The 26,134-nt window shown below is 38.3% G+C and overlaps 1 protein-coding gene across 11 annotated transcripts in view; it reads right to left on the bottom strand.

Moving 5' to 3' along the window:
• The window catches only part of PCLO (piccolo presynaptic cytomatrix protein), a 367,054-nt gene that overhangs the window by 102,313 nt on the left and 238,607 nt on the right, over nt 1–26,134 (bottom strand). For all 11 annotated transcript variants that reach the window (XM_074573366.1, XM_074573367.1, XM_074573371.1 and 8 more), the window contains exon 10: nt 22,603–22,728. In XM_074573366.1, the coding sequence (XP_074429467.1) occupies nt 22,603–22,728 (126 nt within the window). The remainder of the gene's footprint in view (nt 1–22,602; nt 22,729–26,134) is intronic.

Below are 26,134 nucleotides of genomic sequence, written 5' to 3'. Positions count from 1 at the left end.
CTCTTGTAGAAGTTAACTTGATGTTTGTTCCTGACATAAAGCATATCCATAGCTGTAGGACCACAGTAGAAAGTATGTAGAGCAGATTTGTTTAATTATTGCCTCGTTTCAACAATCAGTAATGTGAACCACAGGTGAAAATGCATAAAATATTTTTTTTTTTCATCGAATTTTGAACAAATTTAGAGCAATGAAGAAAAGAGCATGGATACCAGTATGTACGTCTGCAGGTTTAGAACTGTTATGCACACTGACTAAATCTTTTGGGTTTACCTTGTTTTGGGCTTTGAGTCAATGTGCCAATTTTTAGCTGTTTAAAGGTAAGTGTCTTGCCTTGGTAGCTCTCTAGGAATTTGGAGTAGTCAATGAATGAAGAGAGGTGGGGTCATCTCAACTGGCACCTGTTTGCAATGAGATGAATCATGTGCCCTGGGGTACCATTGTTTCACTTGTGGTTAGAAAAGGAGCCCATAATTCAAGTTAAGGTAAGATATTTTCTTTTCAGACCCTTAAAAATATGTGCCTTGATTCTCTCATTTGTCATCTAAAATTATAAATCCATCCTAGAAACAGAAGTAGACTTTTTTTATTTTTCTCAGTTTATCAAACTGGCAGCTGTACCGTATCAACAATAAGAACAAACTGAAAGATTGTGTACCTCAAGTGAAGGGGATTAATAGGGCATCATCAGAGACTGAGAGGTAGTTCTGCTTCTGCTACAGCCAGCCAGGTGACCAGCCAATTAGCTTCTTTGTGCCTCAGTTTCTTTATGTGTTAAAAAGGATGTGTTAAAAAGGCATGGTGAAAAGATAATGATATTGTACATTAACTTTGAGATTTGCAAGCGACAAGTTCTACTAGTAAAGCTAAGTGTATTTATGCATCAGAAATCTTGTTAACATTGATAGAGTTGTAGGAGAGAGTACTTGTGAAGTATCAAGGGCTGGGTATTAACTGTTAACTTGCATTTCCCTATAACTCATTCATAAAGGTTTTTAGTGAAAAACATTAGGATTATTCAACTTAAAGAAGTGTGGGTTACATATCTGCTAGACAAATGGGAGATACTGAAAGTTACCAGTTAGAAATGACTGGCATTTTACTAGTAAAGTTGAAAGACTGCAGGATTTCTGTTTTCGCTAAATATTTGTTCTTCCAAGTTCAGTGATAAAATTAGGCACAAACCACATTTTTAGGAACATCTGCCGAGTGACACTAACGGTAGTCCAATTTCAGTGCTGGGTTCACAGAGCAACTAGGCTCCCTTGTATGCTGCTAAGGCTGCCCAGAGCGGTGTTTCCAGTTCCCAAAGGAGCCTTTCCTGGGAGCTCAGTCACTACTCACTGCCTTGGCACAACCTGAGCCAGGAGAATCTGGCAGATTTAAATGTGATTTATGAGTAAATTTTATGAGCACAGTCAGAGAGATCCAAACAAATAGGGACAGAAACTTGTGCATGGTCGTATTTGAAAGTATAGTTCAACTTGCCGCACTGGTTTTGGCTGGGATAGGGTCATCTGTCCCCCTTCTCACTGCAGGAGAGTGAGCGAGTGGCTGTGTGGGGCTCAGCTGCCTACCACGGTTAAACCACACTTGCAATGTTCAACACGAACCAGAGAAAGGGAAGTGTGCCTCAGTAACAACTGAGGCCACGCATCTCAATGAGAATGGTCCATGATATGTAACTAAAATTGCCTTTAAAAAAAAAATTGTAAAAGAAATAATTGAATTTAATTTTAAATTATATCATTTAAATTAATCAATTTTAAATAATTTATACTTTTCTCACTACCTTAGAATGTAATTTTGCTGATGCTTACACATCTCCAACATACTTATAACTGTCACACAATGTTTTTTTATTAACATCTTGGACTAGATGATCTCCAGAGGTCCCTTCCAACCCTATGATTCTATGATCTCTGTATACAAATTTGACCTGAAGTCAAGGAAGTAGCATTATTCTCACAAATAGGTCCATTACAATAAATACAGACTTTGTGCATGAAGAAAGAAATAGCCTTGTAAATAAATGATGCATGATTAGGTCCATGGTTATGTCATTCTCTGTAGGACTGTCTAAAAGAAATTCGAGTGCACAATTACTGAAGCTATACTGTACATTCAAGATGCAATGGTGATTATCTGGCAGCTACAAACATAATCAACTTACGTTAATAATCACATAAGATGCTAAAAACAGGCCTTATTGCTTTTCCTGCAATTTTCTATTACAATAAGCTTTTTTATTATATTATAATAAGCTTTTTGGAACTCAAGTCATAGCTTTAAAACTTGATATGAGAAATAGCATCCGGGCAAGAATAGAAAAAAACAGTATGTGAAGACCAAGAACTAATCAACTCTGTGCCAGATAGGGTACGAGGGAAGTTACAGGAAAGGAGAGAAGTAATAAAATAGTAACACAAGTATGTTCCTGTTTGACTGTTCCATATTTTCTACTGACGTCAAATTCTGATTCAAAAATTGGATTTACACTTTCCCCAAGAGACATAAGGAGAACTTTTTTGACATGTGCATGGGTTCCTTCTTCACAGCAGAGTTGCAATAATAATTTCAATAGCAAATCTCTTACAGCTGCAGGTTCTTGGAGGGAACTCACATCATAAATGTGTCATTCTCCTTTATTGGTTTTAATAAAACTATTTAGTATTGTCATAGGCACAAATAGCTTAAACTGTGAATGCTAGCAGGAGGCAGATAATTGGCGTGTGTGTACGAATGTTGGAAATTGAACTTTTGAACTCTCAGGCAGAAGTGGCTATTTACTAACTGCAACCAATATGATCGGGTTTGAAATACTGATAACACCTGGACTAAAGGAAAGTGACCCTTCCTGAGTCCTCCAGTTAATAATGACAAATGAGACAGAACCGGCAGTTAGCAGACTGATCATGCGATATGCTTCTGCACATAGACAGTTTTGACTGAGGAAACCAGGGGACTAGTGGGTCCAGAAAGGAAGGCTAAAAGCAGGGTTCCCAAAAAGAAGTAACCTTGGAAAGGAAAGGGGGTCTGGAAAGAAGAAGGTGAAGATCCTGGCTGGAGGAGAGGTGTGGGAAGTGGGAAGGACCCTAGAGATCCAGGATATGGATAGAGATGAGTGCCAAGGGCCACCCAGGGACCATGGCAGGGGATGCTGGAGATGGGCACCTGTGAGCAGCGGCACAGCAGGAACCAATATGATGTCCTACCCAACCATCCCAGGCAGCGGGTACTGGAAGGGAAGGTGGGACTTCCTGAATGTGGCGCTGGGCTGGGAACAAGCGAGTGTGAGAACTGGGTAGGGCAAGGACTCTGCTCCCCTTTGGCATCAAACAAAACTCCGTATCCAGGTCCCCTTTGGGTAGGCATTCGCGGTCTCGCATGTGACGGGTAGAGGGTAGCTAAGGATAAACCAGTCAGAACAACCACTCACGTTACACTCATTGCCTCCTGGCTTTAGTAATCCAATGTATTTATTTATTTATTTATTTTAAATCCTTGAAGATAAAGGCAAATTCAAGGTAGCTTTGGCATGCATACTGATTAGCAGCAGCTTCTATTTCTTCTCGTTACTTACACTAAAACAAATGATCTCTTACCAGCCTGTCCCTATACACTTGTATTTTTCTTATGATCACCATTAAAATACTGAATTCAGCATGTAAGCATCAGGAAGACAAACAAAACAAGCGTATGATACCACATGCCTTTACTGATAACTATAGCTCTAGAAATATTATTCATGCCCCTCCAGGGAAAGCAGTTTCCCCAGGGGAGAAGCTGTTGTTACCCCAAGGATGACAACAGCCACAAGAAGGCCCTGCTTCCAGCTGATGACAAGCAAAAGGAGGACAAGGCTGGTAGTTTCAGGGCTCATTTTCAAGTCTCCTGAAGGCACTTTGGAGCTTTTCTGCTGAAGTAATGGAGTACATCAAAACTCATAGGGAATAATACAGCCTACGAGATCTGGTTAAAGACTTCTTGGGTCAAAGAATGAGGTGCTGGGCTTGATGAAACTGTGGCTAGGTTAGGGCAGGGAAGGTGCTGGAAGGATGCGTCCCCAGCCTGAGTACCTCATGCCAATGTGCCGTGCAAGCACCCATCCTGCTGTTTCTCCTGCTGCACAGCAATAATTGCTGCCTATACAGGCAACCTCTTGCCTTGTAGCAACAAGAGTAATAAGCCTATCTATTCGGATGGTCTCATAGTCTCAATGTAGCAACTACACTCTAGCCCTACAACAACCTCTGCCCCTATTTCTTAAAACTTGTGTGTCTTAATTGCACATCAAAACCAAATTTAAACACTGAACCGTTACTGAATTCTCAGCATTGCGTCCTCACTTTAGCTTCCTGTGTATTGCAATGGCCTATTCTCTTTCAAAAACATGCCCCAAGTGAGATATCAAGCATTATTTTTAAACTGCCAAATGTAAGTGTTAAACTGACATTTCAACTCTGTAGACTCAAGCTCAAATGTGTATTATGGGTCAACAAGGACAAAGGAGTTTGATCATTTCACTATTTAATCTTTTAAGATTGCTTTCATTTCACCAAAGCTATTGTACAGGTCGAGATCTTTTTCCCAGGACTGATATATTAGAATTATTAGTGTCAAACAATGTAACAGACTAAAACAATCATCTCTGCTTCTTTAAGTCAAACCACTAAATATTCTTTCCCAGGCATAAAGAGGAAAAATAGGTGTTGTATTTAACTGAATAAAAATTACATGTTTTCTTTCTTCTAGAGGAAATTTAAGCAAAAGCTCAAAACTGAGCAATTACGTCTGTGAATCAGTTATATAACAATAGGTGTAAATAAGGTAAAAATATACATAAGCAGCCAAAACTATAAATCCCACAAGCATACTGAATACAATAAAAAAGTAAAGCACAAATGATATTGTATGCTTTAGAGATGAAAGAGTTTGAGCAATTCTCCTTGGGTAAAAAGTACCCAAGGAATTGCTAAATTGCCTATCAACTCATCACCATTTCAAAGGCATTTCTTTATCTTCACCAAACCTAACAACTATTTTCTCTAAAAGTAATGAAACAGATTCATCTATTTTGATTATTTTTTACACATGATAATAAATATTTTCTTGAATATGTACAACAAATTTTAAAGAAAATAATCAGAAGCCCCATCACTTTTCTCAGTTCATTCAAGGCTCGGAGGCAATAGAAATATAATTGCCAATTGTATTTCTTCTTTGCCAATTGCCTGGAGGCCTGCAGGACCACTCCAAATCACACCGAAAACTTCTTTCTTCACAGGCAAATTAAAAGAACTGAACGCATAATGCATTTTGAAGACCTATAAATCCAAAGTGCAGATGGAAACTTGGTTTCATTCACATATGCCCCTCTTCAAAGCATGTACTTCTACAAATTGAATTTTATAAAACTGAGCATGATTTTCCTTCTTCTTCCACTGAATTCTGTTACAGTTGAGAACCGGGCATGATGTCCAAATTGCAATTCTAATACTAATACTCTCTAGCAATGGATGATGCTACCCAGAGGACAGGCTCAAGCAAACAGGAGATATTGCATCATACAACATATGCTCTGTGGAAGGCCATTATGCATGCAGATGACACCAAGTTGGAAGGGAGTGTCAATCTGCTTGAGGGTAGGAAGGCTCTACAGAGGGATCTGGACAGGCTGGATTGATGGGCTGAGGCCAATGGTACGAGGTTCAACAAGGCCAGGTGCTAGGTCCTGCACTTGGGTCACAACAACCCCATGCAACGCTACAGACTTGGGGAAGAGTGGTTGGAAAGCTGCTTGGCAGAAAAGGACTTGGGGGTGTTGGTCAACAGCCGACTGAATTTGAGCCAGCAATGTGCCCAGGTGGCCAAGAAGGCCAACAGCATCCTGGCTTATACCAGAACTAGTGTGGCCAGCAGGACTGTGTAAGTGATTGTCTCCCTGTACTCAGCACTGGTGAGGCCCACCTTGAGTGCTCTGTTCAGTTTTGGGCCCCTCACTACAGGAGGGACATTGAGGTATTGGAGTGTGTTCAGAGAAGGGCAATGAAGCTGGTGAAAGGTCTAGAGCAAAAGTCTTATAAGGAGCACCTGAGGGAACTGGGGTTGTTTAACCTGGAGAAAAAGAGGCCAAGAAGAAATGGCCTGAAGTTGTGCCAGGGGAGGTTTAGATTGGATATTAGGAAAAATTTTTTCACTGAAAGGGTTGTCAAGCATTGGAACAGGCTGCCAGGGAAGTGGCTGAGTCACCATCCCTGGAGGTATTTAGAAGACATGTAGATTGGTGGTGGTGTAGTCCAACTCCCTTTTGCTAATGTACTGTGTAAGTGCACGCATGCTGATATAAACCTGATGGGTTAAAGCAATACTTCGTTGACATAGTCATGATTTCTACTATGAGAAACAGCTATGCCCATGACACTATAGCAGTAAACTTGTTTAAGGATGGTCTAGAATAATCTATCTCACTTTGACAAAATAGCTAGTTAAATTTCACCAGTAAACACACCAGAGCACTTAGGTGCAATAATTTAGTTTCAGGTGTTGTTATGTTGCTGAAAGCGAGGAAGCTGTGTGATGACCCCAATCCATAAATTTAAAGCCAGCAAACACAGAATTCCTTGTATTACCCATGGGGCTTAGTAATCTTTGCATCTAAACAATGCATATTACATCCTAAGACATATAAAATCATAGAACAGAATCACAGAATTGCCTAGGTTGGAAGGGACCTTACAGATCATTGAGTCCAATCATCAACCTAACTCTAACAAAAAACACTAAACCATATCTCTAAGCACTACGTCTACCCACCTTTTAAATACCTCCAGGCATGATGCCTCAACCACTTCCCTGGGCAGCCTGTTCCAATGCTTAATAACCCTTTCAGTGTAAAAATTTTTCCTAATACCCAGTCTAAACCTCCCATATGTTTAAGCATACTGAATTAGCAATTCTTAGTGTGAAGCATTAACAAATATAGATAACAGGCTTTTATAGATTCCTTGCAAAAGCATTCCTGCACGGAGTTTAACACATTCGGAATTCGGGATGTGGGGGGGTTGTCCATTAGGTGGCACCAAATTTTTCAATATGTATGGAAACTATAGGCAGCAGAGAAGCGTTATCTGCTAGTAGCTGTCAGGTGCTCTCCCAGCTAGTCTCCATTCAGAGACAGAACCTCTGAGATGGCACTGCAGCCCGTCAGCGTGCATCACTGACGGGTATTCATCCAGATAGGGGAGTGTGTGCTTCAGCCCGTGTTCAACTAAGTGCTCGTCTGGTGTAAAGCTGTTTTTATCATATCTACCAGTCTGTCTGCATCATATTCAACAAGGGTCACTGTGACACTTGAAGATATTTTCAGTTCCTTCTTTAGATCTTCACTCTTCCCTAAACAGTGGGAAGTGTTTTTCTTGTCTAACGTAGCTGTGTAGCTCATACAGCTACTCAAACAGAAGAAAGCCAATACTTTCCAACTAATCAGTCAGCTTCCACTGTGCGAATTGCAGAGTTATTACTATCACTGAGATAGGCTGATACTTCTAAGAATAGTACTGTGGCCTGTGAATAAGAAGATGAAAGATTGTCTTTTCTTTCTTTAGTATTGTCTAAGACTAAAACTGTTTCTTCTTCCCCATTAACAGCAGTCATGACAGTCCTTGCCTAGAATTTTGCTTCCTTTTATCCTTTCTTTCACATACATCTCAGGAACTCTCAGTTCTCTCTAATCAGTTACTTCAGACCCATTTGGAAAGTATAACCGGTACACGTAATACAAAACTTTGCTTTATTTAGACATAAGTCAATGTTTATTTCTATTTATCAGTCCCAAAACTAACTGTATGAGCAGCAAATGTATGAACGATATGGATTGATTCCACTTCACCCACACTATGACAAAACTAATTTAGCAAGCTCGGTGCTCACACAGTGATGAGCATCGCCTGGAATGACTCATTTCTTTTTACTGTGTCATCTTAAAGGTTAATTTCATGGGGTTCTGTTCAGCACATCATCTAGTAACTAAGAAATAATCAAACCTTCTGTTCATTGAGGTGACTGGTCAGCACTGCTAAATCATTGCACTTGAGCAGGTAAATGGTACTCATCTTTCCCATGCCAATCAATTCTAATGGTGAACATGTATAATGAACATGAATGATGTACATGGGAGTTTGCTTCTCACCACATTGCTTTCCATGCAGATCTAGAAATTCTTTCCTCTAGCACTAACCAGATCATCCTCATGTCTTCTTTATCTGCTTTTTTTTACCTTCTGCCTCCCATAGTGTAGCTAACTGCAGCCTAACCCTCCGACACAGGACTGTCCAAATTTACTGGGCATTTGTAATCTGGTCTGTCTGCACGTGAGCAGTGTACTGCACGTACGCACACAGGCCTCGGCTAAGGCAGCCTTGGTGCTGTTGGACAAAACAGCAGCTAGGAGTCTTCTCCTGGCTCTGATGAGACGTGCTCAGGAGAAGGGGTTGCCTGAGACCCCACATTGCTTCTGAAAACTGAACCCTCATAAAACAACGGGGCCTGTGTGCAGTACCAAAACCAATCCTGCTTATCTGGGTACGTATCTTGGAAGGATATTCCAGACATGCTTCCTCCTGACCTGAGCTGGTTTGGGATGGGAAGGGAGCAAAAAAAGTAGCACATGAGCAAGTAAGAATCCAGACCTCTTCCCTGTGTCTCTAATTGCCTGTTTCTTTTTGTAGATGTACATCTCTGGCTCTCTACTCTATCCCTGCTGGCTTCACAATAAAGTTTTAATAGAGTCTTATTAAAGTATTAAGCTTTCTAAAGTCTTAATGGGAATTCCCTCCTTTTTATAAAATGTAAATATATATTGAAGTGTCGTATATTTTCAATGTTTGCCCAATATAAAATTTAACTCTATAGATAACACACTACCACCAGGTTACCCTGTATAGAGCCCTCAGAATTAGTCCTGCGGATGCCCTAGCATACAAACAATTGTTTTCAGTCCATTTTTTTTAATTTATTTTAACATGACTGAGACCAAAACCTTCTTACTTTGAACACGTAGTGTGTAGTATGTCTCTCATGTTGCCATTTCTTATGCTATTAGCGCACAAAGAATAAAATAGTGAGCAATTAATTTTCATGTAATTAGTGTTGTGAAAGATGGCAGACAAAATAAAAGTATATGAATGTCATAAAAAAACCTCACCAGTATCCACAGAAAAAAAAAGACAGGAGATTTTACTACTGAACACCACAAAACCAGACTTCACGGTGTAAATTTTTGCCACTATCAGTCAGGGGACTACCTGCTGCTTACTGGGAATGACATTATAACATTCTTTAGAGCTACAAATTGTGAAGGGACGTTGTGCCTCTGAGAAAGCCACAGCCACAAACAGTATGGAAAATAACAGCTCACTGTTTTATCTAGGTTATTTTTCCAGTGAACATTTTAATGTATTTGTTGTCCTGTTCAGTCTTAAATGTTTGCTACATTATATGGCATTCTCTTTCAGGTGAATTATTAATCTTAGCCTGCAACTGTGCAGTTCTGTATAAATGGAAATATAGTTCAGATCAACTGTAATTCAGCTAGGGCATGTCAATTGGCAGTGTTTTGTTTGTTTTTCATGCAAGATGCATATTTAAAGAAGGTAGGGATGTTATGGCATCCCTTGGAAAGAATTGGAGCCATGTAACTTGTTCACGTTTTTATCCAGCATGTAATTTACTGTACCTGTGCTATTTGTTGTGATAAATGAAAGCAATGGAATAACTTGCAGGAAATTTAACACAGACATACTGGGAAATAGGCAAGAATTTGTGCCTTAAAAACATTATTTGAATGCTTTTGAATCTGTTCGTATGATCATACTTTTAATGAAGACTATGTGAGCTTTTAGACTTACAAAATACACAAGCTATCCTTTCATGCTTTTCTCCAAGTACTATGGAGAAAGTATTAAAAAATGGTTAGACAGCGTTGAAATTAATATTGTGTCATGAATAATCAATAGTGGATGCTAAATTCTGCACTAAAGTTTTTAAATGGGGATCCAAAGGCTTTTATGGTATTTGCCCAGGACCTGGCTGCAGAATTTTCTTCTGCATCCTCACATTAAATACTGAGTACAACAGGAACCCTTCTCACAGGAGGGCAATGTACTGGTTAAAGGCAAGCTGATAGTCAGTGAAGAACAATTCAACATTTCGCTATTTTATTTTTATTATTTGTTTTATTTATTTATTATGTATGTATTTTATTAAGACTGGAATGTAATTCTACATATTGCATTGTTTCTAAAGTCTTCATAATCACCACTAGCGTAATGTAACGATCCAGATTTTATCTTTCTTTCCCAGTCTACTGAGGCCTTTAACAGATCATATGCACGCATCATCACAATGAATTTAAAGAGGGTGTTCCTTTACTGGAATATGTACAACTGAGGGTCCAGATATTGTAATTTTATGTCTCAGGTTGAATTGACCAGTATATGTCAGTGGGGATCTGGCCTGACAATAACAGTTGCAAAACTATGCATAAACAAAGATGGGACTAATTATAATTGAAAACTGTTGCTTTACAAATCCTTTTCAGTGCAATAAAATCAAGACAAAAAAAGTAGAAAATTCCTAGAAAGTGCCTGAACTATCACACTAAATAATAGCTTAGGATTTATCATTTGGAAGACAGATCAGCTGCAAAACAGACAGCAAGATCCAATTCAAAATAAAATGCTCCCAACTGCCCATTTCTAATGGAATTTAATAGTAAGCAGCTCTATTTCAAACACAGCTCTTAGAAGCAGAAGTATCTGAGCAACTGAACATAATTGTGTTGGGAAAGGCCCAGCATCAAGGTTTCCTCTTCCCTTGGCAGGTACCGAACCACTACGTTTTCACAGAAAAGCAGCCAGGATCAGCTACACCGTACATGTGATAACTTGGAAATATTCTTAAACTCGACATGTTTCAAATGCAGTGTGAACTTCTACACATACACTGTGTCCTTTTGGATAGTTAAGCAGAGCTCAGACCCTGAGGAACTTAGTTGCTATCTGCCCACGTCTGCCAGACACCAAGATCAGCAGTCTCAAATCTCTGCCTTCTGTTTTTTTACATTTATATCCTAGTTTGCTTCTGCTGTTGCACCAAAAAAGAGGAAATGTCAGTACAGGTTGACCTAAAAATTCTCATTCTACCATGTACTGTTTGTGAAATCTGATCCAAAGTAAATAGCTATTACTATAAGATTATTACTATCTTACTGAGTTGAATGTAATTGTCTGCAAAGCCTTGTATTTTGTGATTGGTTAGTACTCTACCTTTACAATCAACCAAACCCAGACTAATTCCATTTTTCAAAAAATGATAAGATTTATGTACCTAACAAAAACAGTTTGATAAGTTACTAGAACATATTTATGTACTGATAAGGTAATTTCAGAAGCTTTCAAAAGGGCTGTGAAACTTAATAGTATTCTGCTTGCTGCTCTATTTAGAGAGACATCAAACACGTTTACGGTCATTTTGGATCTGAGGCACTCCCATTAAAAACAATGAAAAATAATATGGATTTCAACAAGTTCTGGCTCAAATATTTTAGGATCTGTATAGGAAAAAAGCATAGCATATCTTCCTATTTTTCAGGCAATATTTCAGGCAACAAATATTTTTTTAATTAGAAACAGTTCAAAGTTGGAAAAGGTGTGTTATCAGTTACTTGCACCAGGGTTTAAATGAAATCCAGAGACCCACTTTGATTATTTTTTAATAGTTTTTTTCAAAAGTTTTTTGGTTTGTTGTGTGAAACAAAAATAAGACTTGATACTCAGTTTTTGCTTGATGAAATTGTTTCAAGCTTTAGTCGCTTATAATATAGATAATTTGCAATTCGGTATCTTCATTTTCAGTTACATTTAAGTTGTATTATTGCATTACAAGTATATTTTAAGTGGGTTTTTTTCAGCCTTTTCATACGAAAATGTGAAGTAACTATCTAATTTTACATGGTAAGCCTCAGATATATAGTGTAATCAAAATGAGAAATCTGGATAAAGTAATAATTCTTAATCAACATTTTGCTCTGTTTTCTGTCAAATGATATAATCACGTGCTCCTTTCGTGTCAAAAAACCTGAAGATTCCCATGTGAGATTTTTCCAGACATACCTCATGGATGATCTAATTAGGTTATGGAATAGAACGTGCTTCAGGAAATTTGAAATAAAGTCTTTATGTAGTTTTTTCAGAGTGCTCGTAGGATTTTTCTTTCTTTATGGTGACTTGTAAAACATTTTCTGTACTAATTTACTTAACATTCCAATTTTGTATTGTACTATATCAGAAAACCAACTGTGGAAAATTATTTTTTTGTTCTTCAGGTTCTTTTACCCTTTCAATTGAATAAGAAAATTGCTGTCAGGTCAGATTAGGTCAGAGCACAGTACAGCCTAGTTCAGCATCTCCTCTGGAAACAGCTGATAACAGATACCTCAGAAGTTGTTTAGAAAATCTTGGAAAATCCTGGAATGACTTGATTACACAATTATTATTTTTCCTAAGCACCTACAGAGATTGGTTAATTTAATTTACGTAATTTAGGTAATATCTTGTTTTTATGTTTCCTCTCTGTGTATTACCCAATACTTCTAGAAAACACAGGCTTTATCTATGTGACCATGTCACATTTAAAAACACTAAAGTGAAGCTCTGTGACCAAGAATTCTGAATTTGTGTCCAAGCCTTACATATTGCCATGATCAAAGTCCATCTAAAAGGCAGATAATGTTCTACTCTGAGACAACGCACTTTCAGTAGTCCTTCTTTCTGCACAGTAAATTGTTAATAACTAATAATGTTCCTTATAGTCTTGGAAGAATCAAATGTGCATACACCTATCTAGAAAACACTTTGAAATAACAGGTGATTAAAGTCTGTTTGCTGCGGTACCTAGTTTCACTGGCAGGAAAATGTGCTGTTTGTAAGACCCTTTACTTCTGGGCAGTGTGTCTTGCAAATAGCTAAGACACTGCCTCCAAGATAAAAGGTGACAGTGGTTATTTGTGTTACCTGTCTTGCAGCAGAACAAACCCTGACTGGGGACAAGGCACCTTGGGCATTCAATCTTTGCTATATTTTGAGTTAATACAGCACTCTGTGGAGTGGCAAGACTGACCTAATATTCCTGGAAAACCATATTTCAGGAAGGGGACTGAAGCTTAAAATTGCTATGTATATATCCAAAAATGAACTTTTTGGAATCCAAGACCAGGGGAAATTGTCAATAAGCTGTATTTAACCTGTACTTCAAGATGACCCTCACTGTGATTTCACTGGAATTCCCCCCACCCAAAAAACACATCAAACTGTGAGTCTGCTAGTTTCAGCCCACAATAGTCTGCACAACAGGAAATGGAATTTCGGTATTTTTAGCTTCCCAGTTCACTAGGAAGTCACTAACAACACAGTCCAGTGGTTACGAAAAAAGACTTTTTCATGCCCTAATAAGATTTTTCTACTTCCAATGCCCATGCATGTGACCCCAAATATATATTGTTCCTTAAAAACAACAAAACAAAAATTCTTGGTTTTGTTTCATGAGATATGCTCCAGCATGCCTAATGTAGGCACTCAGCATCTAAATTTCAAGTTGTTAGTAAGCCGGCTCACGTAAAAGAAATACCTAATTTCCCTATACAGTCAATGGAGGCAGGAGGGTCCTTTTGAGGACTTCCACTGGTAAGACAAATTGGTCTCAGTTTAGGTACCAAAGGATTTACATTTGTCTGATTTCTTCACAAATCTGCTACACAGAAGCCTGTCCTTGAAATCAGAAGTCAAGAAACAGAGCGCATATTTTTGATCCTTCAAGTTGAAATTCAACTCCCTGTTAGCACCCACAGCAAGTAATTGCTGTGCAAAGGGGCAGGCACAGTTTCTGTGTGTCTCCTTGCTCTTGTTATTTGCCTGTGTATCACGTATAACACAATCCAAAGAATGTATCTCCTAGTCTATCTCTTACAGCCCCAGACAGCCCTGAACGTCTTGGGGCCAGTAACTAAAACCATCTTTAGAGCTGTGATTCACCTCTGTGCCCGCAGAACTGTCTCTGCACTCTGTATTTTTCCCTCCAGTGTTGGCCATATCAGAAAAGTCACAGCCTTGTCACCTCTGCCAGTGTGTACTGGGAATACAGAATGGGAAATGCAACTGCATCTTCTTACAAATCTGCATCACTTTGATTTTAATATGGGGTTATACTGTAATATGTCTGGCCTGCAACTGTGTCTCTGATGTAAGAATGGACAGATCATATTACAAATAATGCAAGAAGGAATTAAGCTCTTTTATTGAGACAACCTTAATAGTGTCAGAATGTATCAAGAACTATCTAAGAAGAGTAAGAGGGGAAAACTGGGACCACATGGACAAACAGTATCTGTCAATGTCGGAGGCAGAAAATCAAAGCACCCATGATGTGTATGATCCCAGAGGAGAGCAGAGAGCCGTATGGTCTTAGTGGGAACCAAGAGGAAAGCTTTGGGGGCAGCCTGACGACAACGCTGTCTACTGCTGGTTTTGCTACGCTCAGAGAAACAGGGCTTCAGGCACATTCTCTGGAAGCAATGATGACTCTTTGCAAGAAGCACCTGGATTTTCTTGCTAACAGGAACCATCCATCAAGGTCCTGGATAATATCAGCTGTCAAAAGCAGTGTGTCTCACAATTGCATAGCTCCACATAATTTACAATAGCTAGTAGTGCCTTCTAATGTGATCTTAGTGGAATGTTACTGAAAGCTAGTTATAGCACCAATGACATTTTTATCAGTGATCCTCCACAATTTGTGTTATAAACCATCCAATGAATGCTTTTAGCCTGACCTTTGTGGTTGTGCTCTACTTCATTACCCCTGGAACGTCTAGTGGCTGTGTCTGCATCCACTCCCTGCTTGAAACATCCAGGTTATTTTGCTTGTCTCTATAAATTAGACTTACCTATTTAAGACTAAACAAAAACTCTCTAAAGAGATATTTTGATGCAATTTTTTATTTGTTATTAGGAATCCAATTTCCTGGTGCAATTTGTATGACAGGGCTTTTCCAGCAAAATTTATTTTCAGGAATAATTAGTTGTTCATGGTATTTTCAGAGTTCTTGATCATAAAGATGGTATAATCTATACTAGTTTACATGGCGTGTAACGGGGCTAAATGCAGGAGCGGAAAATCTGTAACTTGTGTTATACAAGAGTCCAGATCTTTACTGGTCCTAATATGAATTAATTTAATGCTTCTTTCTCATAGCTTTAAAAAAATGAGTGCCCCTTAAGTTTTCTCTTATCTTCCGCTTTAGATTACATTAAAAAGATCCTGAAATCTCAGTCTATACAGCTGCTCAACTGCTTCCTAGATCCAGGTTACCTCTAATAGCTATATTCAGTGTTGATTTTTATGGCAGGAAAATTAAATATAGAGCAATTACAGTGCTAGGCAGAAACATTACAAACTCATATTACCTGCTTTATCTCATTAAAGCAGATATTCCAGGTGTACAAGAAGTTTTCTAATGAACTATCCTTGCAAAATTCCGGTTGTATCATTCTGCCACTGTAAGATTGAACTAAATATCCATAAACTAGATGCCCTATATTGTGAAGCAAGGAAAATTATTATTTTCTACGTGTGTCTCAACTGTCTTAAACTGGTTTAGTAAATAAAGTTGTAGACAGCTCTCACAGGTTTCCACGTCAAACGTTCACGCTGCAAGTCTTTCTTCCCTCGTTTCCTTTTGTAAACCCCACACCAGTGCTCAAACAATTCTCATTTCATCTGCTGATTCTGATTTCCTTCTCAGCAAATGTCCAAACTCTCAGTACAACTCACCTCCTACCATATTAAGAACAAGACTGAGACCACTGTCAGTGGGATTGTATATGAAATGGATCAACCAGTGTGAGAAAGCTTTCTTCCCTCCTTGCTTCACTCTAACAGATGCAAGGTTAAATATAACATGAAGTTATACACTTCGTTGGGGTGTCCTTTCTACTACATTTTTAGAATAGACCTTCCTTTTTAAAGAAATTAAAGTACAGTGCATAACAAAATGCATGGAGGAAAGAAGCACAACCTCGCAAGTAAAGATTTACAGCTGATAGGAGGCACTTAGGGGTTTGCTTAGATTAAGTCCTTTCTAAAGAGCTTTAGGGCAAAGCTTTCAACCAAGCTATGGCATTGCCTGTTATTTTGTGTACACTTCCTTAGATAAAGTCAGTTTCTGCTGGGACAGATAAACCAGAGCCTGTAGCCCAGGGGATATGTTGAGAGCAAGCTCTCCTCTCTTCTAACCCCACAGAATAAGCATGGACAGCACAATAAATCACTAAGACTAATGTTCAGAGAACAGGATAAAGTTAATTCTTTGTTTTCTCCATTGCAGTAATAAATTAAAGCGGTCAAACTGTAAAATGGAAGTGCAGGATAGGAAAACTATTTTTGTTCATTTAAGACCTGATCCAAAGTTTTTTGAGCATTTTTCCTTCCCTTCCTGTGTTCCTTTTAATTTCTTTTCATCTTTTTCCAGCTTCATCATGCTACCTACTTTCTGCCAGGAGTGTAATTACCAGAGAGACTCAAAAAGAGATGCTGGCTCTTCACTATCCATAGCTTCATGGGGACTGGAAAATCTCTTTTCACTGTGATGCCCCGATCAATGTTTCTAATTTTAGTTGGCTAAAGAGAAAGAGGCACTCACTACAGTCTTTTAAAACTCAGGAAGATCTGGTGTCTATTGCACTTCCCACCGATAGATGACCAAGATCAGTCAGTATTACACTTTGAGCCCATCTATAACGCAGGGACAAGAGGGAAGTGTGGCAAGAGGAGCAGGGGGAAGTGTATAGTGGCTTACTGCTTCTGTTCTGATTTTCCAACTATTGAGGTGCCCATGACAATTCCAGACACATTCCATTTTCCAAGCAACATCCAAAGCACGTCTATGACATGACAAAAGACAAGTTTTGATAGGATGGACAGCCATTATACATGCTATCGCCTTTGGAAAAGACCATCTGAAACTGGGTCTAGCCTTGTTATTCAGAACTGGTGCTAGGCATACTGGCCCAAAAGTGCTTCAAACAAGCTGCAGAAAAATTGTTCTTAACGGTTTCTTTCTGCTCCTTTCATGGACTGGTCAATAATCCAGCTGCATGCCCCACTGTTCTGAGAGGACTTAAATCATGTGTTTCCAATGCCAGCGAAAAATATGCTTTAAGATGACAAGGACTTAAAAACTTGAAAAGTTGTGATGGAAAACTTATGATCTGAAAACCCATGAAGGGAACATCCCTGAGGTGAAACAGCTTCTGGAAGTTAGCAAGTTGGCACTTTTATCTGGAGCAGTAAGAAGTCTGCTTGTATTCAAAGATGTTATTGCCCAGAAACCAGGAAATACTTTGCAGATTAAACAGTGATGCTAATATTCCAACAGCCTCTATCCAACATTGCTTGTGCCCAGATTCATCTTACTTATACTAGACAACCAAAGTACAGTTAATCATCTCCCCAGATTGGCCATCTCCTCGCTAGTCTGCTCATTAGCCTTATTTACATTCCACTCAGAGGAAGCATTGTAGGTACTATAAATACTCAAGATATTTTTCTCCGTTTAATGCAGACTGCATGTCCTGTAAATAACGAAGAGCTGTGGTAATAACACTTGGACCTATATACATGAGGGTCCCAGCGAGCCCTGGGCTTTTCTTCCCTGCCTTCAAACAAACCTCTCAGTATACATTCCTCTATTGTGAAGTCTGAGGCTAGGGCATGCTTGAAGTGGGCTAGTTCATAAGCCAAAGCCCACACCATGGGTCTGGTTAAGGCAGACTTCTGACAGGGCTTCCTGGCTCTCTCTCGTTCTTCAGAGAACTGAAGGTGGGGAGCTTAGCTGCTATCTGAAGTGCATGGAGTAATCCAAATAGGTGTTTGCTCGTTTCTCCTACCACATTCTGGTCTGGGTGGAAAACATTTCCCACTGGTCTAGATGTGGCCCTCTTTTGCCAGTCACAGTCTGATGTTTTGGTACACACTGTTCATCTCATATGTCAGTCCTGGTGTGGATCCCCATATGGTGGCAAGCAGGGAATAACATGTTTCTCCCCATAGTGGCTTAATATCTATGAAGTGTTCTCTTTGACACCATGGCCGTGGTCCATGGCTTCAAGAAATAATAAGCTGTGCCATCTCGTGACAGTCCAAGGGAAGGCTCTTAGTTTCAATCTGAGGAATGATTCTAATGTTTCTTTGGTCTCATATTAAGGCATTAGAGAGAGGGGGAGCAAGCTGTGCACTGAAGTTCTTCTTACAAAAGGAAATTGTGACACTTGAATATGTAAGGCTTTCTATAGAAGAAGGAAAAGAGTTAATAAATAGGGATAAGAGGAATGTGGAGACTTCAGTTTTATTTCCTGAAGGCATCTTAAAGTTCTGAGATTGCAGTTTTCTAAAGATGAAAGAGATCTCTGACATTCCCAATAAAGACCCGCTCATTCAAAATACTGTCCTGAGGGGAACCAGCCATGTGGCCTGCAGAACTTTCAGCACAATTAAAGGCAAGCAACCAATTTGGAAAACTGACCACCTGCATCTCAGCAGTTGATTCCAAGTCTAAAAGATATTGAGTACATTTAAGAACTCATCACCAATCTTCAGACTTTGATGCTGAGGATATTGGACGTGCTTTTACCTAGTCTTGGTACCTGCCATCGGGCTGCAGGTGGCTTTTCTTGGAGGGCCTTCATGGTGTTTTGAGGAGCAATGTCTCTTGCATCCTAAGGGGAGTAGTTATTCATCTAGATCAGAACAAGTGCCTAAGGATTGGACTGAGGGGCAGAGCACCAATAACTACCACAGAACTCTCAAATGGCAGTGCATTTTCTCTTCCCTGACCTACTTAACAGCTTTAACAGGGTGGCATTATCTTTCGTTGTCTGTATGTACATCAGGCATTTGTTCTTATGATATCATTGCACTAGCTTCAGGATGGGGAAGCTTAAAATATCCCTGTATGATGAATATTTTCATTAAATTATAAAATGCAAATTTCAACAGAATTGACTTGAATATCATGTCTCTGCTATAGCACGGACTGTTTATATACTGAAATTCTACAGTGAAGGTCTGTGACATAAAATAGGTAGCATCCTTCTATGTTATGCTAGAAATGTTACATTGTTATATTTGCTATAAAATAGAAACTGTGGGTGCTATTTCAGTATTTTTAATAATAAGTTTTTGTCTTCACTATATATGATTTTCCCATTTCTAAGTTTGGGAAGAGTTTAGATGAGACATACATATCAAAAATAAACATGCACTCATAAAGCCTTGGACAACTTAACAAAAATCTGATCGGTGTCATGGCTGCTGTTAAGTGGAGTCAGCAAAGGCAGTAAGATCACCATTAGCTTTTAGGCCTTGCATGTTCCCCAGAAATGCCAGGAGACTGGAAAGACAGGGAATCTCCTCATCTCGGTGAATATCAGCATTGCAACACAGCATGCCTGGCTGATCGAAAGCTTGGAGCAAAGACACCCATGGTTCACCAGTTCCCAGGAACTCCAGTCAGCCCGCTGAAGTGGTCCAATGAGAAAACCTGAATGCTGAGGGCATCCAACGAATTTGTAACAGTTGGTAACACATCAATGTTTTATTTCTGCTCTTTACTCCAGGTTCTTCTGTTTCTGAAAAATGCTGGCAGTATAAAACTCCATTCACCCAGTAGATTTACCAGGTGGAATATAACTGAACTGTTTCTGTCAACACGAGAGGGAGCACAGACACATCTATCAAATTGACACAGTCCCTGCACTTGATGAGCTCAGTGGAATGAGTCTTCCACCTCCAGTTTTTGTAATGCCAATGAGTGATGAATCAGAGATATTTCTGACATCTGAAAGCGATTCAAGGTGAGAGAACCAAGACGACTGGTATTTGCTAGTCAGAACTATAAATAAACTTTTCAGCACTAAGACTCCTCCAAAGCTATTTAAATAGGCTAAAATATTAGGGATTGCTATTCCCTAAGGAAGGCAATGCTATCTGTATTTTAAAGTGTGTCATTTCTTCATAGATGCAGTCATGCAGACAGCAGGTAGAACTTTGCCTTCCTTCATAACCACAGTAAATCTATCCTTGTTCCTCACGCTATTGATAGAAATTCCAGACCTCACACAATGTTTACTGGTTTGAGAATTAGAGGAATTAATTAAATTGATGTGATTTTTTGCAGTGAATCATGCTCTTACAAAGGCTAATGAGTCAAGACATTAGCTTGTAATGACATTAGTATATGTTTAGTTGATGACTGGGTATATACACTAATTTGAAGTTGCACGACATTTCAGCAGAAAAAGTGACTCGTGATTACTATACAAATTATTAATATGTAGTTGTCATTTACACTTAATGACATATAAAATTTTCTGTATGTGACGTGAGAGACGGCAAATAACTTGAAAAAGAAATGAAGCCCAGCCTCTATTTTCAGACACAACAATATCAGCAATATTGGTAACATTAGTAGTTTGGCTGGATTTACACAGCAATATGGGAATGATTGAAGACCTCAATAGATTTTAGCACTTCTGAAGAGTCTAGATTAAATGTGCACCAGCTATATTTCCACTAAAAGCAAACAAACAAAGCCAACAGAGAAGTAGCCAAATATTCTTTGCTGATCTATGATAGCCACCTGAAATAACATAAAAAGTAAACTAGACATAATGGCAAGATTTAAAAGGTAAATGACAGTAAGGGGAAGTATTTGTCTTGTATGCTATAGTAATGGTACATTCTGCAGAAAGCATTTTTTCTCTCTGACAGAACATTTAACACAACAATAGTAAAAGATATTCTGGGACATTGTGTGAACGAGTTCTACAGATTAAGTATAGTGATTTTAATGGAGTTGATTTATGCCAACATATCCAAGTCCAGGAAACTTTTATAAAGGTCAGCTCAGAAACATGATTGATCGTATGATGGGAGAACAAAACAAAAGAATATTTTTACTGTCCTGATCATCTTTCTATAAAATATGAATAAACCTTCAAAATTATATGAACAGACAGAAAAGCAAACTGCCATGTCTGAACTTCTCCTTTAGTTATTTTAAGTCCAAGATGTTCTTGATCGCTGCTAAAATATACCTGTATGGTGAGTGGAAAACTTCTTTAAACCTCAATTCCCAGAAAAATTCCTGACAAAAGAAACCAAAAGACTGGAGATAATTGCAAGCAGTAACTGCTCATCCTCTTTCTTGAAATGTCTGGTCTTGGGGAAATAACCATATTCTTCTCTTTACCTCCTTGGTACTGAAACAATGTGTGCATGATCTAGCACAGCTATGAAAGACCTACTCTTTTGTATGGAGGGAGCCAAAACAAATAAAAAAAACCATAAGGTCAATTCTTTCATTATTCACGTGCAATAAATCACACTATTTTATCATTTGATGAGTGAGGTACTACCCATTAAATATGAAGAGTGGGATCAACTCTATAGGGAAAAAAAAGGAAAATATTTTTGTTGATACATAATTTCTTCACTTCAACTTTAAATTGACATTGGCATCAGTGTATGTGCATCTTTTAAACATTGGCAAAGAAACCAACAAGGATATAAAGAGCACCAGGGTGAATGCAGGTGACATTGTTTTGTCCACCCACAACATATTTAAACTAGTCTTTGTGAATACATTCTTTAGTTAATTTATTCAGCTTTTCTATCTGCGAAGTGCTTTTGATTTAACTATGACTTTTGTTGCATGTTTGCTATTCAGAAAATTCATGTGAATTGAGATCTGCCTGGGAGAACTATTCTCCCTGCTTATCTTCTTTCTTTTGTTATTTTTTTTTCTGCTTTTACTCCAGAAATAAAAATTATTAGTTGAATTAATTAGAAACAAATGTATTATATTTTTGTCCATGGATAAACTGACATTTCAGGCGCATACAGATACTCATATGAAAAAAGGAAATAAAAAACAGTTATACAGAGAAGTGACCATTTATGTGATTATGGATAGAAATAAATTGCTATTAGACAGAATTATCACGCTTGTAATAATCCTAGAAAATGTAATGATTAATCTAGCTTTAGTTGCCTAAAGGAAGATATGTAGTCTAATGTAGTCATCTTAAAGTCAATTAAATGAGGAAGATACTCCCAGTTCTTGAAATAGAGGTCTATGGTCGATGAAATCAATTGCCATTCTGTAGATGCCTTTTTTTCTCTGTTGCCTGTTGAGGCAGGTTGGATGACTATCTTAAACCAGAAAACTAAAGTTAGGTCAGATAAATTCAGTCAAGTCTGACTTCAGGGAACAGAAAAAGAAGTTAGTGTGTATAACTGAGAGGGAACTGGATCTGTGATCCATTTTACCTGTGCAACTAAGAACTGTAAGTAATGCCCAAGATAGGTACTTAGATGATTAAGCCAGGTTAAACATTTTTAAACCCCATGTCCGTGATATATGTTTACGACACACATCCACGGTATACTCTCCTGTGGTTCTATTTTTTGATAATGCATTTATCTTACCTTCTATCAGCTTCCCCGTCTGCTCTGCGTTGCCCCCCGGCAAGATCTTGGCAATGTAAGCTCCAATTTCCCCGCAGCTTCCTGGAATTTCTTTCCCACCTACAACTCGGATTCCCAGTCCATTGCCTGTGATCAGGAGAAAAAGAAAACTTTAAGCAGATGAAGCAACGAATAATTCACTGGAAAGAAAGAAAGAGAACTCATCAGAGGTTACTGAAGGATGTCACCAATAACTTCTTCCTATGGTTGGAAGATTAAGGTTAACTGCAGTCCTATCCGCCACTTCCCCAAAGACTTAACTTTGGGTAGAAGCATTTCAGCATAGGAAAAGACCTTGAGTAACTACTGCATGACTGACATCATACAATCAACTGATTCACAAAATATTACATTGAAGCCAATGTTACCTTCTTCTGATCACCCCACTGTACTGCAAAGGATTATTTCAAGTAAACCATAATTTGCAGTATTAATTAAGTTGCATTAAATTGATAGAAATCCATGTGAGGTGTGGAGTCAACGGATAGCTTTATCATATGCCTAAAACATGGATGCAATTTAGGTGAAAAATTATAGTAGCTGAGCTTTTAGAATCACATAAATATGGAGACAGACAGAGATCATTGAGCTCCAGCAGCAAAGCACGTACATTTACATGAATCTATATTTGGCAGATGCTATTATTTTTCTTAAATATTTGCTTTTAATTGACATCTTTTACATCAAAGGATGTACAAATGGAAAAAGCCTGTGTAAAGCATCATCAAATCTAACATATTTTCTCCCCTTTTTAAAAGTTATGAAGATGAAAACATTTTGATCATTCTGATTATTTTAGCCAGAAAGAAGCAGATCACTAATCTCCCTTATGTATAGAACAATGAGAGTGAAAACAAAAGCTCAAAAAATTGTCTCACAGAGCTAATATTATGCACAGTCAATGCATTTTCATGCTATCTTGCTTTTTAAAAAAATACTTCTCATAAAAGAAAAACAAATTTCTTCTTTGAAGAAAAAGAAAATTTCATATGAAAAGATTCACACTTTGATCTGGGAATGTAAAGGCTGATTTTCTCACCTTTGTTTTAATGGCTAAATAATTAGTTTTCAATTTATTAATTTAATAAGCCAAACCTGCTGAGTGATTAGACTAATCATCTATAGGAAGCTCACCACACAATCTCTTTGCAAAGCTTTATCTTTTTAGATTAAGGTTTTTCCTCATAATGCTATTAGCGTTTGATAAGTCAGCCCTGAGTTTGTAGCCACATTGAGTTTCTGGCCAAAGAAGTTTCCGTTAGTTTTTCTATCCTGTTTCAGCTAAATCTATATCCTTTGTGCCTCGGCTTTCCTCATAATTTCATATTAGACATTTTCCAAAGAAGCATTTTCTTTTCTTTCAGAAGATGCCTGGTGTTAAGATGCATGCATGGATCCTGTACAGCACAATATGAAGGTAAGGATGGCCACAGTACCCTCATGATTTAAGGAGTTTGGCAGGAATTACTTAACATGGGAACGGCTCACTCCAGCACTGCAAGCCTAGACCAAAATGGTGTATCCCTCTAATATATTGATAAATCAGGTGGGTGAGAGCAACCAAGGAAAAATAATAGTGAGGAATTAAGGAAACGGATAAGGATTGTTCTCACAGCTGCAGCATAGTAATTAGTGTAGATAGGTATATTTAATGCACTGAGATGAAAGGACTGCTACATAAATCAAGCAGGATGTGTTGCTGGAGCGTGCAAGAAGTTCAACCACTCAACTAGTGGTGGGGGCTGATGGCACTTCAGATGATGGGTACAGATCAGTCTTGGGGAGATGGCACCCTTCCATTAGATCTCCGTTTTGTGACCTAACATTAACACAATTTGGATGGGGATTCAGTGACGGGAAGACCACTGGTAATGCACTGTCAGTATACAACTTACAGTGTATGATTTCAGCATGGGCTGATGGCCAAGGATGAGTTGCAGGGGTAAATAACCTGGGAATAAGCCATGACACGGCTGAGGGCTAGTGTGAGATAAATGATATAATAGCCTTTGAGTTTTACAAAGGGTGATCAACACTCTTTGCAGATGAGATCTTTTACCGTTTATCCACCATAGTGTGTGACAGGAGAAATCAGTTTTGGTATGGTACTATTGGGAGCACAGGCAGGAGTTTTGTATGTGTATGTTGAACATAGTTCACCTCTAGATTATATCCAAATTTGAGATGAAGTTCAGATCTTCTACCATATAAACCCATTTCAGAGTCTGTATTTTTGTTCACCTATGTGATGATTTTTAGTCTTGTTACTTTCAGAACAGAGAGGAGATTTAGGGAATATGCAAACTCAACACTATGACAACATGAACAGTAACTCCCTAAGTTACAACTGTACAAAGATTTGATATTGCAAGAATGTGCTCTCGAGTTTACTTCTTTTTTTGGTCCAGTGCAACTGTGCCAGTTCAAACACCCACTATGAACGACTGCGTAGGTATGTCTAAGTATCTTCAGTAGGAGCTGTGATTACTCAGATGACAGCATGAAATTCGCTGGCGAGTTCCTTGAAATTTCTGCTAAACTTTTAGCCAGTTTCCCCACCTCTATACACTTTTTGCCTTCTTTTTGTAATTTGAAGACCTGAGCAACATCTTTAAGAAAGTCAGCTTCTTGTAAGACTTTACACCTGGGAATCTAATGCAAATCTAATGTAAAAAAAATGTACAACTTTTTAATCCTCTTTTTGAACTTGACAAATCAACAGCTGTCTCTCTCTTTTAACAGCAAATTAAGAATTGGAAAAGTACAAATATTTCAGCTTGAGGGGGATCCTCTAAAATAAAAATGTAGAGGGACCCATATAATCAACATAAAACACCACCACCTAAATACCCAAGCTAATTGCAGGCACAGGGAATATAATTAAATTTCTGCTACAAGATAGATCTATCATGGCAGTTAATATTCCCTTAATTATAAACATGGTAAGGATGATAATTGATTAACTAAACGTATTGCTGTTTGTCTGGTTTCTAGCATAAATGACTTGATACACAAAAAGGAAGCTGTGTTTTAAACAATAGCTACATCAGCATTCTGGGACTGTGCTATGGGAAATTCTAAGATTATTTTTGCTAAGGACAGTAATTTTTCAGTGTAATTAGAACAAACTGCCTAGTTATTTTAAATAAATTACCATATTTCAGTGCAAAGTTGAAATTTAGCACTGGTAAAGTTTATTTTTCCTGACTTGATAGGGACCCATTTCAAGGATGAGTCTAAACGTCCTTTACAAAAGCTAAAAAAATACAGTCTTTAAAAAGACAAGTACCTCATGGCATAAAGCGAATATGTACCCCTGTAAAAGCATTTAAATGTTAGTCCATGCTTAGGACTTAGAAAGTCATGTGGGTGCCCTGCACATTTATCAGAGGACTTCTGATCAAACACTATTGGAAGACCCATTAATAAGTTGCAGATCTGAGGTTCACAACTGGGAACTAACAAGTTCAGCAAATACAATAAACAACTATTC

This window comes from Larus michahellis, chromosome 1, assembly GCF_964199755.1.
Source record: "Larus michahellis chromosome 1, bLarMic1.1, whole genome shotgun sequence".
Lineage (NCBI taxonomy): Eukaryota > Metazoa > Chordata > Aves > Charadriiformes > Laridae > Larus > Larus michahellis.
The sequence above is the reverse complement of the archived record's forward strand: the minus strand, read 5'-3'. Positions and strand labels throughout refer to the sequence as shown.